This window comes from Micropterus salmoides, unplaced genomic scaffold, assembly GCF_014851395.1.
Source record: "Micropterus salmoides isolate LMB-PRFRI ecotype aquatic unplaced genomic scaffold, ASM1485139v1 Ms_hic_scaffold_9, whole genome shotgun sequence".
NCBI lineage: Eukaryota > Metazoa > Chordata > Actinopteri > Centrarchiformes > Centrarchidae > Micropterus > Micropterus salmoides.
The window spans coordinates 5267514-5282457 of record NW_024044681.1 but is presented as its reverse complement, the minus strand read 5'-3'; the positions used below and the strand labels follow the sequence as shown (position 1 = coordinate 5282457).

Sequence of the window (14944 nt, the reverse complement as noted above, 5' to 3'; positions counted from 1 at the left end):
TTGAGGGAGTTTCACAGGATTTCAGTGATTCTGTAAAAGCAGCAAATGAAAAACAAAACAAAGTAAAAGTGATGAGGGACGAAACGTCTTCCAGTATCTTCAACCGAGTCCAGTTGCCCTTGATTTTAACCTTCGTTGGATAACTATGACCTGGATGACTGAGAATCTTCATAGATAAAAGTGAGAAGGACTCTTTGTCTTTATGTCTACAGACTGACTCCGTCTGATCCTTTCTCTGAACCTTATATTTAAACTAAAGAAGCTGTTTTATACCTGCTGGTATTTTACATAAGTTCGTCTGTCTGGATTGTAAATATTAATTTAACTGTGTGTTGAATAAATCATGAACACCAGCTGGACCTGGAGAACCTTCAGCAGGACCCTGCTGGCCTGAAGGGGGCAGCGCTGCTCAGGAAAATAACAGTGAACACACACGTCACGTGTTTTTATAACGTTCCTGTTAAACATGAGAGGAAGAAGAATTAAAGGTTTCTGTTGAAACTGATTCTTCAGTCAGATGGACCTTTCATTTCATTTCATTTCATTTCATTTCTAAACAAAGATCTCATCATGTGCTGACGTGGGTCAGTGGGCCCTCAGCGCGGCCTGCAGGAGGCGCTGTGAGCCCTCAGTCAGTTCCTCCAGGCTACAACTGAACAGGAAGTGACGTAACATCACAACAGAGTGAACATCCGCTGATGAGATACCAGACCGACGTTAGCAGCGAAGATAAATAAACAGTGCGGGGTTCAGGTTTTCTCTTCTGACGGAACAGACTCGTTCAGGCTGAAGGAGGAAACCGCAGCTCCGCCGAGATGCCTGAGAGTAAGTCACCGGAAGTCTGTTAGCGAGACGTTTATTAGCATGCTAACAGGCTAGCAGCCTGCGTTAGCACCGTGCTAGCTGTTAGCTACAAAGACACAGAGAAGGCGTCCAGATAAAACTTAAACTAAACCTGATTATTAATAAAGAAGCGGTGCAGCTTCCTGTTATCAGACCGTATAAACGCCGAGTCACTCTGCTCAGCTAGCTTAGCTCGACTCCGACCTCCGCACCAGACTCCGTCCACTTTAAAGACTCAGAGCTGAAGGGACGAGCTGAGTCTCTCCACATAAAGCTACTGCTTTACCCCGCTCACAGCTGTTTGTAATTACATCAGCTGATCGAGAAAGTAGCGGGCAGATGAATTAATACATAATAAATACTGTTCACCAGGCGACCCTTCAGTTTATACTCTGTGTTTCCCTGCAGACCAACCAGAGCAGGGCCGGTGCTCAGAAACACGCAGGACGCCAAAACCTCTTCCCCGAGGAGCACGGGGGAAATATTCAGTTAACGTCATGTTAAACTGTGTGTGCTCCTCCTGCTGGGTGAACCCACGACACACTTTATGTTACCGAGATCAACAGAAACTCAACAGCACAGTAAAGGGCAGCGTGTTGCTGTCAGGAGGAGCGTCCTGGCTCGCTTTCACACCTGCCTCATTCAGTTCGGTTGAATCTCGCGAGAGTTCGTTTCCCCCCTCGGGTCGCGTGGGCAGGTGTGAATGCAGCAGTGCGCACCGAGACCTGCTTGAAGAGGTGGTGTCGGTGCGCTTTCAAACGCACTCTGGTGCGGGTCTCTTGTGCCGTGAAAGCAGAGATGTGACCTGAACATTATTTCCGAAGCTAAAGCTCATAAATCCATCTCATAATTGATCTGTACAAAGTGTTTCTGAAAATCATTTGGTAACTATACTTGTCGGCGCAGGTATTTTACTTGATTAATAGGTTAAAATCTCTTTAAAAAACTAGCACTCTGTCAGTTCATTAAGTCCATACAACATGTGTGACAGTGATCCCTCAGCACACTGTAGGCTGATCAGCCCTCAATTATTCCTCTTGTTATTATTCATATTAGGCTGTGTGGCCGATCTGCGTCTGACTTTAGGCTACCGTTCATGCTTATTATAAATGATCACTTCCTGAGCTCTTTGGATTCAGATCTGAAGCGTTAAAGTGCCGCAAAACTTCTGTCAGTCACCGGAGTTTCCCCACGTGGGTCCTCATGATGCGGGATGACATCACTCCAAAGCTGCCAATCACCAGGTTACCTGTAGGTCTGAGTAAGGTCATGGTTACTTGTCGTGGTTCGTTTGTAAAACTGCAGTGTGAACATGAACCAGACCAGAACTGAAATGCAGCAGTGTATCATTTTTTTCACTTGGTCCGGACCAAATGAACGAGCTACAGGTGTGAAAGCGTCCTGAATCTGTCCACTGCAGAGGCTCCACCCACACCCTGCAGGAGGAAGAAGAGAAATTAGCATAATATTCATTTAATAATATAATCTTACTATATTCATCATAATGTCATATTATTTCATAGTGTAATAGTTAGGGTTAGATTATGGGACGGCCCCCCGCCACCCTGTGAGCCCCTATGGAGGCTCTATGTAGCCCGAAAATGAGATCCAAACCCTGAGACATGAGGGATGTAACCGTGCTGCTCAGATTAGAAACTCTCAGCGAATCAGAAACAACGATTGGTCCATCAGTGACGCTGCGTTGGTGTTTGGCTGATTAATCAGAGACGATCCGACTCAAACTCTCTGAGACTTCATGTTGGAGCAGCTACCAGGACTACGCTGTTTCTGCCGCCGCTCTACGTCGTTACACCGCGGTTGTGCTGCGCGATCATGCGCAGAAGACGCTGCTGCCGACAGGAAGTAGCCCTGTAGTAGTATTTTATTGGTCCAAAACTGGCTTCACTGCTCTCCATTCAAACCAGCGGGGGGGCTTCGTCCGGTAAGACACCGCCCGAGGCGGTGGCGCCCCCTGCTGTCACTAACCTGTGTTTTCTGTGTGCAGCTGAGAGTTACTCCAACCCTCTGGCCCCTGAAGGCCTCGAGCTGGACGACCACAGAGCGGCTGCTCAGTGAGTATCACACCTGTGTGTGTGTGTGTGTGTGTGTGTGTGTGTGTCTTTTAACAATGTGTGTTTCTCTTCAGGTCCAAACTGACCAATGATGACTTCAGGAAGCTGCTGATGACGCCGCGGGCGACGCCCTCCTCTGCCCCACCGTCCAAGTCCAGGCACCATGAGTGAGTAACACTTCACACCTGCAATCAGGATGAACTCTGAGCCATGATGGTGACGATGATGATGAAGATAATGGTGATGAGGGAAGTGACTAGAATGTTTTATTTCCCAGAATGCCAAGGGACTACAACGAGGATGAGGATCCTGCAGCGCGGAGGAGGAAGAAGAAGAGGTGAGAGTGTTGATCAGATAAATCTTCTCTTATAATCTCACCGCTAAGTGGCTTTTTAGTGCTTGGCCTAAGCTAAGCTAGCTGTTTCCCCATTTCCAGTATTTCTACTGAGCTAAGATATCTGTATGATGGGTGGTGGTTCAGAATCCTGAGCTCCAGTTGATCTGATCGTATTATTGGTTATTAATTATTGATTTATTTTGTTGCAGCTACTATGCTAAGCTACGTCAGCAGGAGATCGAGCGTGAGAGAGAACTGGCCGAGAAATACAGAGACCGAGCGAGAGAGAGACGAGATGGAGTCAACAAGGATTACGAAGAGACGGAGCTGATTAGCACCACGGCTAACTACAGAGCTGTAGGACCCACCGCTGAGGCGTGAGTACTGCTAATGCTAACATTGCTAACAGTACAGCTAACTACAGAGCTGTAGGACCCACCGCTGAGGCGTGAGTACTGCTAATGCTAACAATGCTATCAGTACAGCTAACTACAGAGCTGTAGGACCCACCGCTGAGGCGTGAGTACTGCTAATGCTAACATTGCTAGCAGTACAGCTAACTACAGAGCTGTAGGACCCACCGCTGAGGCGTGAGTACTGCTAATGCTAACAATGCTAACAGTACAGCTAACTACAGAGCTGTAGGACCCACCGCTGAGGCGTGAGTACTGCTAATGCTAACAATGCTATCAGTACAGCTAACTACAGAGCTGTAGGACCCACCGCTGAGGCGTGAGTACTGCCAATGCTAACAGTACAGCTAACTACAGAGCTGTAGGACCCACCGCTGAGGCGTGAGTACTGCCAATGCTAACAGTACAGTTAACTACAGAGCTGTAGGACCCACCACTGAGGCGTGAGTACTGCTAATGCTAACAATGCTATCAGTACAGCTAACTACAGAGCTGTAGGACCCACCGCTGAGGCGTGAGTACTGCTAATGCTAACAATGCTAACAATGCTATCAGTACAGCTAACTACAGAGCTGTAGGACCCACCGCTGAGGTGTGAGTACTGCCAATGCTAACAATGCTAACAGTACAGCTAACTACAGAGCTGTAGGACCCACCACTGAGGCGTGAGTACTGCTAATGCTAACAATGCTAACAGTACAGCTAACTACAGAGCTGTAGGACCCACCGCTGAGGCGTGAGTACTGCTAATGCTAACAATGCTAACAGTACAGCTAACTACAGAGCTGTAGGACCCACCACTGAGGCGTGAGTACTGCTAATGCTAACATTGCTAACAGTACAGCTAACTACAGAGCTGTAGGACCCACCGCTGAGGCGTGAGTACTGCTGATGCTAACAGTTACTTTGATGTCATGAGAGATGTCTGCAGGTGTTTTCCTCTGATGTTGTGTGTTTTTGTATTTGTCTGTTTTTCAGAGATAAGTCTGCGGCAGAGAAACGTCGTCAGCTGATCCAGGAGTCTAAGTTCTTGGGAGGTGACATGGAGCACACTCACTTGGTGAAAGGTCTGGACTTCGCTCTGCTGCAGAAGGTGAGAGATACGATCAGGAGCAACACCTGTTATTAGCTGTGATGCTAACAATGTAGCGCCTGTTCTTAGCCGTGATGCTAACCATGCAGCGCCTGTTCTTAGCCGTGATGCTAACCATGCAGCGCCTGTTCTTAGCCGTGATGCTAACCATCGGTGCGTGTGTGTCACAGGTGAGAGCTGAAATCACCAGTAAAGAGAAAGAAGAAGAAGACATGATGGAGAAAGTCCAGAAAGAGGCAAAGTATGATCTTAGTTAAAGCGTCATTATTTTTTTGTGGAAATGAAACGACAGGTCTGTTGTTGGTTTACACGAAATGACATTAACATAATAACTGATGTTGTTTCTGCATCAATAATCTGACAAAATTAGGGACGCACCGAAATTAACATTCTTGGCCGAATATAATAAAAACTGTCAACGTAACATTTAGAACTCCGAAAGTGCTTTTTTTGCTGTTTTCAGCCGAACATTCGGTGAATCCCGAAAATGATTAATGTATTTCATGTTTCTTACATATATCATTACCTTTGACATCTGCACATGATATGAGATCCTTTACAGAGAAAGACGCTCCACAGCAGAAAACGCTGAACTCTCCACATGTCTGACCTTTGACCTCTCTGACCTTTGACCCCTCTGTCTCAGGAAAGACGTGGAGCCGGAGGAGAAGATTGAGTTTAAGACTCGTCTCGGTGAGTCGGATTATCTGCTGATGATGATTCTTCAAAAAAAAAGTTTTAGATTAAAGTCTTTTATTATTTCAGAGGAAACGTTCTAATGCGCCACCAGATGTCTAGAAAAAAGTGCTGAGTTGTAATTTGTAAAATTTAGACCTTTTCTCAAAATATTTCTGCCTGGGAGATTGTCAGAGTAAAGTGGGTTGGTGAGACCCGGGTTCGATTCCCCACTGTGACACGTCCACCAATGTGTCCCTGAGACTGAAACCCCAGTTGCTCCAGAGGCAGCGACCTCTGACTAATATAGCAGCTGTAAGTCGCTTCAGCTAAATGAGTAAATGCCGTGTAAAGCTGTCCCCCTCCCCCCGCAGGTAGAAACATCTACCGAGTGGTGTTCAGGACAGGTGTGATAGAGAGGAACGAGCTCTTCCTGCCCGGCAGGATGGCGTACGTGGTCGACCTGGACGACGAGTTCACCGACACAGACATCCCAACGACTCTGATCCGCAGCAAAGCCGACTGTCCCAGCATGGAGGTACTGACACGCACCTGCACCGTCACACCTGCACCGTCAGTCGCACCGTCAGTCGCACCTGCACCGCCACACCTGCACCTTCAGTCTCCACCTGCACCGTCAGTCGCACCGTCAGTCGCACCTGCACCGCCACACCTGCACCTTCAGTCTCCACCTGCACCGTCAGTCGCACCGGCAGCGTCAGTCACACAGTCACTCGCACCTTCAGTCCCACCTGCACCGTCAGTCGCACCTTCAGTCTCCACCTGCACCGTCAGTCGCACCGGCAGCGTCAGTCGCACAGTCACTCGCACCTTCAGTCGCACTTGCACCGTCAGTCGCACAGTCACTCGCACCTTCAGTCGCACTTGCACCGTCAGTCGCACCTTCAGTCGCACCGGCAGCGTCAGTCGCACAGTCACTCGCACCTTCAGTCGCACTTGCACCGTCAGTCGCACCTTCAGTCGCACCGGCAGCGTCAGTCGCACAGTCACTCGCACCTTCAGTCGCACTTGCACCGTCAGTCGCACCTTCAGTCGCACCGGCAGCGTCAGTCGCACAGTCACTCGCACCTTCAGTCGCACTTGCACCGTCAGTCGCACCTTCAGTCGCACCGGCAGCGTCAGTCGCACAGTCACTCGCACCTTCAGTCGCACTTGCACCGTCACTCGCACCTTCAGTCGCACCTTCAGTCGCACCTGCACCGTCAGTCGCACCGGCAGCGTCAGTCGCACCGGCAGCGTCAGTCGCACCGTCACTCCCACCTGCCCCGTCAGTCGCACCGTCACCTGCACCGTCAGTCTCCACCTGCACCGTCAGTCTCCACCTGCACCGTCAGTCTGCACCTGCACCGTCAGTCGCACCTGCACCGTCAGTCGCACCTTCAGTCTCCACCTGCACCGGCAGTCGCACCTTCCACCTGCACCGGCAGTCGCACCTTCAGTCTCCACCTGCACCGGCAGTCGCACCTTCCACCTGCACCGGCAGTCGCACCTGCCTTTTCAGAGCTGGCGGTTCCCGTCGTTGGTGTTCAGGGAGCAGCTCTAGTTTGGTGTCCTGGTTCTGATCTCGGGCTCCTCGTGAACACGGCGTCCTGAAGATGATGTCATTACTTATATACAAACCTATATAAACTCTGTCTCTCAGGCTCAGACCACTCTGACCACCAACGACATCGTGATCTCCAAGCTGACCCAGATCTTGTCCTACCTCAGACAGGGAACCCGACACAAGAAGATCAAGAAGAAGGACAAAGGTGAGTGATCCTTTATCTCAGGTGAACTCCAGTCAGAACATGAATCCAGTTCCTGTAACTCACCTGTGTTCATGTTTGAATGCCCCCCACGCCTGAAGGTAGCACATCACTCAGACTAGGTGCTGGTGGTGGACCAGGTTCTGCAGACAGGTGACACAGGTGTGTTTGTGTTGCAGGTAAACTGGATGAGAAGAGGGCTCCTGAGGCTGATCTGAGGTCAGTTCACAACAACAACACACAGCTGTAGCTCATTGTCAGAGACAGAAGGACGCGTCTCCATCACCTCTGTTTGTGTTTCAGTATCTTTGAGGACATCGGGGACTACATCGTGTCCTCCACCTCGTCCTCTAAACCTCCCAAAGACAAGGAGAGACACCGGGACAGAGACAAGGAGAGGGACCGGGAGAGAGACCGGGAGAGGGAGGACGACAGCAAGAGCAGGAGACACGCCTACTTTGAGAAACCACGAGGAGACGAGCAGCAGGTCAGACCGACGGGTCCTTTGTTGTCGTCGTCGTTGTTGTTGTTGTTGTTGTCTGAAACGGTGTGTCTGTGTCTCTGCAGGTGCTGGAGGTGGACACAGGTAAATCATTTCCTTTATTTCTTGTTGCAGCACATCAGGACTACAAGTTGAATCAAACTTTATTGACACTAACTGTTGTTAAACATTAAAGATTGAGATTTACACCTCTTGTTCTTCCTGCGGTCCAACACGCCAGGAGTGAGCGGAGCCGCCGTGACGCCCCCGTTGGTTTGGGACTGCTGTTCTGAAGCCTGGAGTTTAGCCGTCGTCATCTTGGTTTTTGGGAACTAGACGTGACCATATTTGGGCGAGTGGGCGGAGCTAGCTAGCTTGGTTAGCAAGGGGCATCTGTAGTTAGCTGTGATATTAGTTTGGATGCTAATTTTGGCTAACGACAAACAGGCTTAAAACAAAATGAGCGGCTGACTCCTTTTTCAGCGGCGCTGGTTAAATGTACACAGAGCAGCGGATACGAGTCGCCTCTATCTTGACTGACAGGTCGCCATGGTAGCGACCTGTCAGTCACCTTGTAGCCCCGCCCTAAAGCTTCCCCTGCTTCCTGGTCTCTGTTCCTCTAAATGGGACCATAATTTACTAAATGAACATCATGCTGTGTTGAAGAAGACTTGAAACTAGCGACTGAGACCATAAACTCATCAGGAAAGTGTTTACTGACGGAATAAATCAGCTGAGAAGTAGAAACATTTTATTAGAGACTTCTATAAAATCACACTTCTTTCTGCAGCCGCTGGAGTCGCCCCCTGCTGGTGTCTGGAGAGGACGCAGGTTTAAGTCGCCCCCTGCTGGTAGCTAGAGAGGACGCAGGTTTAAGGCGCCCCCTGCTGGCTGCTAGAGAGGACGCAGGTTTAAGGCGCCCCCTGCTGGCTGCTAGAGAGGACGCAGGTTTAAGGCGCCCCCTGCTGGCTGCTAGAGAGGACGCAGGTTTAAGGCGCCCCCTGCTGGCTGCTAGAGAGGACGCAGGTTTAAGTCGCCCCCTGCTGGCTGCTAGAGAGGACGCAGGTTTAAGTCGCCCCCTGCTGGCTGCTAGAGAGGACGCAGGTTTAAGGCGCCCCCTGCTGGCTGCTAGAGAGGACGCAGGTTTAAGGCGCCCCCTGCTGGCTGCTGGAGAGGACGCAGGTTTAAGGCAGCCGGAGGTTCCTGCTAGACCCAAACACACAAACTGATAGATAGTAAATAAGCTTGTACTTTAACAACACGGGCTCTAGATATATAAAGGCTTCACAGGCGAGTCATGTGACGTCACTTAAAGTGGACACACGTTTGATCGGTCAGCTCACACGTCTCAGTCCTGACTCGTGCTCTTTACTGTGTTTCTGGACCTACTAATATATAAAATCCATGTAAAGTACCGTCTCCTCTGTCACCTGATGGACCCACTAACGAGACCTGTTCCCCGTGTGCCAGGTCCTGGATCAGTCCGGGAGCAGATCAAGATGATCACTGAGAAGTTTGCAGGAGCAGCAGGCAGCCAATGGCAGGGCCAGGAGCCATATCCTTTAACTGTCAGCTGATTGGTTCAGAGCCCAGCGTCACAGGTGTGGTGTCTGTGCACAGGTGAGCAGTACTGTGTGTAGTACTACTGCAGTTTTGTTCCTTAACCAGGCTGAACTGGTTCTCAGAGGGGCAGCAAGGAACAGCTGGGAGACTTCTTTGGAGGGTCGAACTCCTACGCAGAGTGTTACCCTGCGACGTAAGATATATATACACACACACACACACACACACACACACACTCACATGTAAACACTCGTGCACGTGTGTGTGTGTGTGTGTGTGTGTGTAGGATGGACGACCTGGCTGTGGACAGTGATGAGGAAGTGGACTACAGTAAGATGGACCAGGTAACTGCAGCTCCCAGCATGCATCACTGCTCCCTGTGATGACTGATCAGGTCTTTAACAGACAGGCTAACCCAGCAGCTTTGAACCAATCACAGACGGGCAGCCCTGTAAACCCCGCCTCTAAAGCTTGTGTTCTCAGGAAACTTTTATGAATGAGAACGACAAAATAAGTGTAAACTAAGAATAAAGGTGTTTGTTGTTGAGACGGAACAGGAAGTGACCAGCTGTTGTGTTTCAGGGGAACAAGAAGGGCCCGCTGGGTCGCTGGGACTTCGACACTCAGGAGGAGTACTCGGACTACATGAACAACAAGGAGGCTCTGCCAAAGTACGTTCCCCAGTCCCTCAGCTCTGACTGTCACGCTCACACAGGAAGTTAACACACAAAATAAGAGTGTGTTGATGATGAAGGTTGTCCCCGCAGGGCCGCCTTCCAGTACGGCATCAAGATGTCTGAAGGCAGGAAGACGCGCCGCTTCAAAGAGACCAATGAGAAGGCAGAACTGGACCGGCAGTGGAAGAAGATCAGCGCGGTGAGTTTGAAGTCTCTGGACCAGAACCAGGCGAACGGCTGTTGGGCTGGTTAGAACCAGGAGAACGGCTGTTGGGCTGGTTAGAACCAGGACAACGGCTGTTGGGCTGGTTAGAACCAGAAGTACTGTTAGAACCAGGACAACAACTGTTAGGCTGTTTAGAACCAGGACAACGGCTGTTGGGCTGGTTAGAACCAGGACAACGGCTGTTGGGCTGGTTAGAACCAGGACAACGGCTGTTGGGCTGGTTAGAACCAGTTAGAACCAGGACAACGGCTGTTGGGCTGGTTAGAACCAGGACAACGGCTGTTGGGCTGGTTAGAACCAGAAGTACTGTTAGAACCAGGACAACAACTGTTAGGCTGTTTAGAACCAGGAGACCAGCGGTTAGAACCAGGAGACCAGCTGTTAGGCTGTTAGAACCAGGAGACCAGCTGTTAGGCTGTTAGAACCAGGAGACCAGCTGTTAGGCTGTTAGAACCAGGAGACCAGCTGTTAGGCTGTTAGAACCAGGAGACCAGCTGTTTAGAACCGGAAGTACTGTTAGAACCAGGACAATGGCTGTGGAGACCTGCGGTTAGAACCAGGAGACCAGCTGTTAGGCTGTTAGAACCAGGAGACCAGCTGTTAGGCTGTTAGAACCAGGAGACCAGCTGTTTAGAACCGGAAGTACTGTTAGAACCAGGACAATGGCTGTTAGGCTGTTTAGAACCAGGACAACAGCTTTTTAGAACCAGGAGATCGGCTGTTAGAACCGGAAATACTGTTAGAGCCAGGAGACCGGCTGTGAGAGCTAGGAGAAAACTGCTGTTAGAGCCAGGAGAACCAGGAGACCTGCGGTTAGAGCCAGGAGAACCAGGAGACCTGCGGTTAGAGCCAGGAGACCAGCTGTTAGGCTGTTAGGCTGTTTAGAACCAGGACAACGGCTGTTTAGAACCGGAAGTACTGTTAGAACCAGGACAATGGCTGTTAGGCTGTTTAGAACCAGGACAACGGCTTTTTAGAACCAGGAGATCGGCTGTTAGAACCGGAAATACTGTTAGAGCCAGGAGACCGGCTGTGAGAGCTAGGAGAAAACTGCTGTTAGAGCCAGGAGAACCAGGAGACCAGCTGTTAGGCTGTTATAACCAGGACAACGGCTGTTAGGCTGTTTAGAACCAGGACAACGGCTGTTTAGAACCGGAAATACTGTTAGAACCAGGACAATGGCTGTTAGGCTTTTTAGAACCAGGAGATCGGCTGTGAGAGCCAGGAGAACCAGGAGACCTGCGGTTAGAGCCAGGAGAACCAGGAGACCTGCGGTTAGAGCCAGGAGAACCAGGAGACCTGCGGTTAGAGCCAGGAGAACCAGGAGACCTGCGGTTAGAGCCAGGAGAACCAGGAGACCTGCGGTTAGAGCCAGGAGACCAGCTGTTAGGCTGTTATAACCAGGACAACGGCTGTTAGGCTGTTTAGAACCAGGACAACGGCTGTTTAGAACCGGAAATACTGTTAGAACCAGGACAATGGCTGTTAGGCTTTTTAGAACCAGGAGATCGGCTGTGAGAGCCAGGAGAACCAGGAGACCTGCGGTTAGAGCCAGGAGAACCAGGAGACCTGCGGTTAGAGCCAGGAGAACCAGGAGACCTGCTGTTAGAACCAGGAGACCAGCTGTTAGGCTGTTAGAACCAGGAGACCAGCTGTTGGGCTGTTAGAACCGGGAGAACGGCTGTTACAACCGGAAGTACTGTTAGTACCGGGAGAACGGCTGTTAGAACCGGGAGAACTAACTAATGGAACTGTCTGTTTCAGATCATCGAGAAGAGGAAGAAGATGGAGGCTGATGGGTGAGTGTGACATCATCATCTGCCAATCAGAAGAGAGCTGGCGGGGCTTTTTTCTGATGGTGAACAGGAAACAGTTGTTAAACGGTGTTCTTGTGTTTCAGGGTCGACGTGAAGAGGCCCAAATACTGAAGGCTTCCTTCCTCCTGTGGTTCCTCCGCTCCTCCCCCTGCTTCTGCCCGCAGGATCGATACTGATCTGATCAGCATGATGTTCACGTGTTGATCTGTGAAGTGATTATTAGCTGTTGTCTTATTGAAACTGTGTAAACAGACGACGATCAGTGCGTCACTGAAGCTAGTTCAGGAAGCTGCTGATGTCTGATGGGATGGATTAGTTTGTGCTTTTCTTTATTAATAGTCAATAAACATGTCAGTAAAACTCACTGACGTCTTTCTGTCTTCATGCTGTTGGTCGACTTCTCTGGTTCAGATATAGGTTATTATTATTATTATTATTGAAAAAACAGCTTCGTTAACTGAAATCAAAAGAAGAACGAAGCTTTACAAAAACGGAGAACTAACTAAACCGTGTTGTCAGTTTGCAAAACGAAGTAAACTAAAATGAGAGTAAATGTCTTATCTTTGTCACTTTATTCCATAGAGCCCACATGAGCCTAGATTTGTTTGGTGAATTGTGTCACGACATTAACCTGCTGAGCTTTAGTCCAGTTTCTCACACCTTGTTCCCACTGACATATGAAGCCTGCGGGGCAGCCGGTCGGGTCGGACCCGCAGCTGTCGGTGAGCTCCAGGTGTTTTATGCTCGAGTCCTCCACATGCAGAGCTGCAGAGGCTGTCCTGCAACACGGGAAGGAGTCAGATTTTAGGAACTGGTGTTCTTGCTTTATTCGTCAGGGGTCAGAGCGGCGTCTGGCGGCGGGCCATCAAAGGGGTAAGTTAGAGACCCAGGTCAGGCTCGGCTGCATAGCTGGTGGGTATGAATGTGTTTTCTAATATAATTGTACAAAATAAATGCAACAACTGTAAAGAGGTAACTTGATCTGCAGGTAGTGAATCGCTGCCGCTGTGGTTTTATTTCCTTGCTTTGTTCTTCTGGTCTGGCTTAGTGCTGGTCCTGGTGTGTGATGAACTCTCCTCTGGTGTATTGACAGAGCTCCCCTCCTGGGTAACATGTCTGCTGGCCTCACATAGTTTAAATCAGAGTTCCTGTTTTTTGAATAATAAAGGTTTAGATTTTAATATAACTGCTTTCCAGTCATACTTGTCTTCAGGGCATTGGGGACCTCTAGTCTGGCTCCTAGGGGGGCCAACACGATCTTCCAATTTCTTAAGCTTCATTTATACTCCTGCGTAGGGTCTACGTGCGTAGCTACAGCACGTAGCCAGGCATTTATACTTGTGCGTCCATGTGTCCGTCATTCTGCAATTACACCCCCAAACGCCAGTCTGCAGTAGCGCTACATCGTCCGCTGTGTTGACTTTTGCCGGCTGAGCAGGCTAACTTCGTGTTAGCGCTCCGGTAACGTGAATGGGGGTAAAATTGTAAACGTGCAGCTGGTGTAGCCTTTTGAAATGTTATCGACCGAGTGGATCACATTCTGATAGAGAAATGAGTCATTTCGCTCGGGTTGTGACGGTCAAATATATCGATCCACCGTGTTACAGCCGCCGTTTTGGCCGCTAGTAAAAGCTAGTCGACGTGTAGTTAAATTTTTGAGGAGGTGCACGTCAGGCTACGGCGTAGGGTAGGGGGCTACGCAGAGGCTACGCCGTCGATTTGACACAGAAGTATAAATTTCACTTTAGCTGTGCCACTTTTATTCCAAGCCCCTCACCTGGCACCATGCAGCGAAAAAGAGTAAAACTAACACTGACACAAAAAAACCTAAGCTAAAACTAACAATGTTGGTTCCACTAGTTTAAAATCAGGTTCCACTGGTTTAAAATCAGGTTCCACTGGTTTGAAAGCAGGTTCCACTGGTTTAAAATAAATTTCCACTGGTTTGAAAGCAGGTACCACTGGTTTGAAAGCAGGTTCCACTGGTTTTAAAGAACGTTCCACTGGTTTGAAAGCAGGTTCCACTGGTTTTAAAGAACGTTCCACTGGTTTGAAAGCAGGTTCCACTGGTTTAAAAGCAGGTTCCACTGGTTTAAAAGCAGGTTCCACTGGTTTAAAATAAAGTTCCACTGGTTTGAAAGCAGGTTCCACTGGTTTAAAAGCAGGTTCAACTGGTTTAAAAGCAGGTTCCACTAGTTTAAAAGGAGGTTCCACTGGTTTAAAAGCAGGTTCCACTGGTTTGAAAGCAGGTTCCACTAGTTTAAAAGCAGGTTCCACTGGTTTGAAAGCAGGTTCCACTGGGCTCTTGAGTGGTGGTTAGTGGGTGTGGCAGGTATTGATGGTTTAATAGATGACAGGAAGGCCGGTGACCGTCTTGTTCATGTTTAGCATTGTAACTCTGACCTTGAGAACATGTTCCACAGCGTGTTCTCATCAGAACAAACAGCAGGTCCACATCAGCTGATCTCAGTCCGATCAGCTCGTTAATTAAGAGGCGTGAGGTCTAATTACAGCGGAGCTAATTAGTGCAGGAAGAGCGTGTGTGTTTGTACTAATTAGTCGTTGAGCTCGTTAAGACATCAAACTGTTTGTGTTGTTGTTGTTGACGGACAACAGGACTTATAGAGCCTCCAGTTTAACGTCAACAACGCTAACGAGTGTTTGTTAATTACCGTGTGTGTTGACGGACAGCTGGACTGATGAATATGTATCTGGATGTTTCTGAAGATGCTAACGAGCAGCCTAATGAGGCCTCAGAGCTCCGCCCACCATCCGCTCCAACAGGAAGTAGAACATCAAAGACAAAGTTTGTTTTGTTTTAATGTTTTTTATTTTGACCCGATTTGTTGTTTTCAGCTCCAGCAGTCTCTTCTGACCCGTTTAGCTCAGAAACTCTCTCAAACTTTATTGTTCGTTGTAACAAACAGCTCCAGTACAAAGCCAGGATCCCTCAGGCTGAACCGGTCACATGACCGAGT

The 14944-nt window shown here is 49.2% G+C and overlaps 1 protein-coding gene across 1 annotated transcript; it reads left to right on the top strand.

The window, feature by feature from the left end:
• Window positions 1-667: 667 nt before the first annotated feature.
• ik (IK cytokine) lies at window positions 668-12330 on the top strand. The gene is made up of 20 exons (XM_038709001.1): window positions 668-825; window positions 2849-2915; window positions 2990-3082; window positions 3193-3252; window positions 3462-3629; window positions 4644-4758; window positions 4929-4999; window positions 5405-5451; window positions 5808-5971; window positions 7097-7205; window positions 7382-7421; window positions 7506-7689; window positions 7770-7788; window positions 9154-9238; window positions 9359-9439; window positions 9533-9590; window positions 9829-9917; window positions 10014-10122; window positions 11914-11948; window positions 12050-12330. Exons 1-20 carry the CDS (start codon window positions 816-818, stop codon window positions 12075-12077), a joined length of 1632 nt encoding a protein of 543 aa, XP_038564929.1. The 5' UTR covers window positions 668-815; the 3' UTR covers window positions 12078-12330.
• The last annotated feature ends 2614 nt before the right edge of the window (window positions 12331-14944 follow it).

Bases quoted from the DNA above. Each gene is read 5' to 3' on its own strand.
- ik (XM_038709001.1), top strand. The intron at 2,916-2,989 runs GTGAGTATCACA...GTTTCTCTTCAG, and splicing joins GACCACAGAGCGGCTGCTCA to GTCCAAACTGACCAATGATG. The intron at 5,972-7,096 runs GTACTGACACGC...TCTGTCTCTCAG, and splicing joins CCGACTGTCCCAGCATGGAG to GCTCAGACCACTCTGACCAC.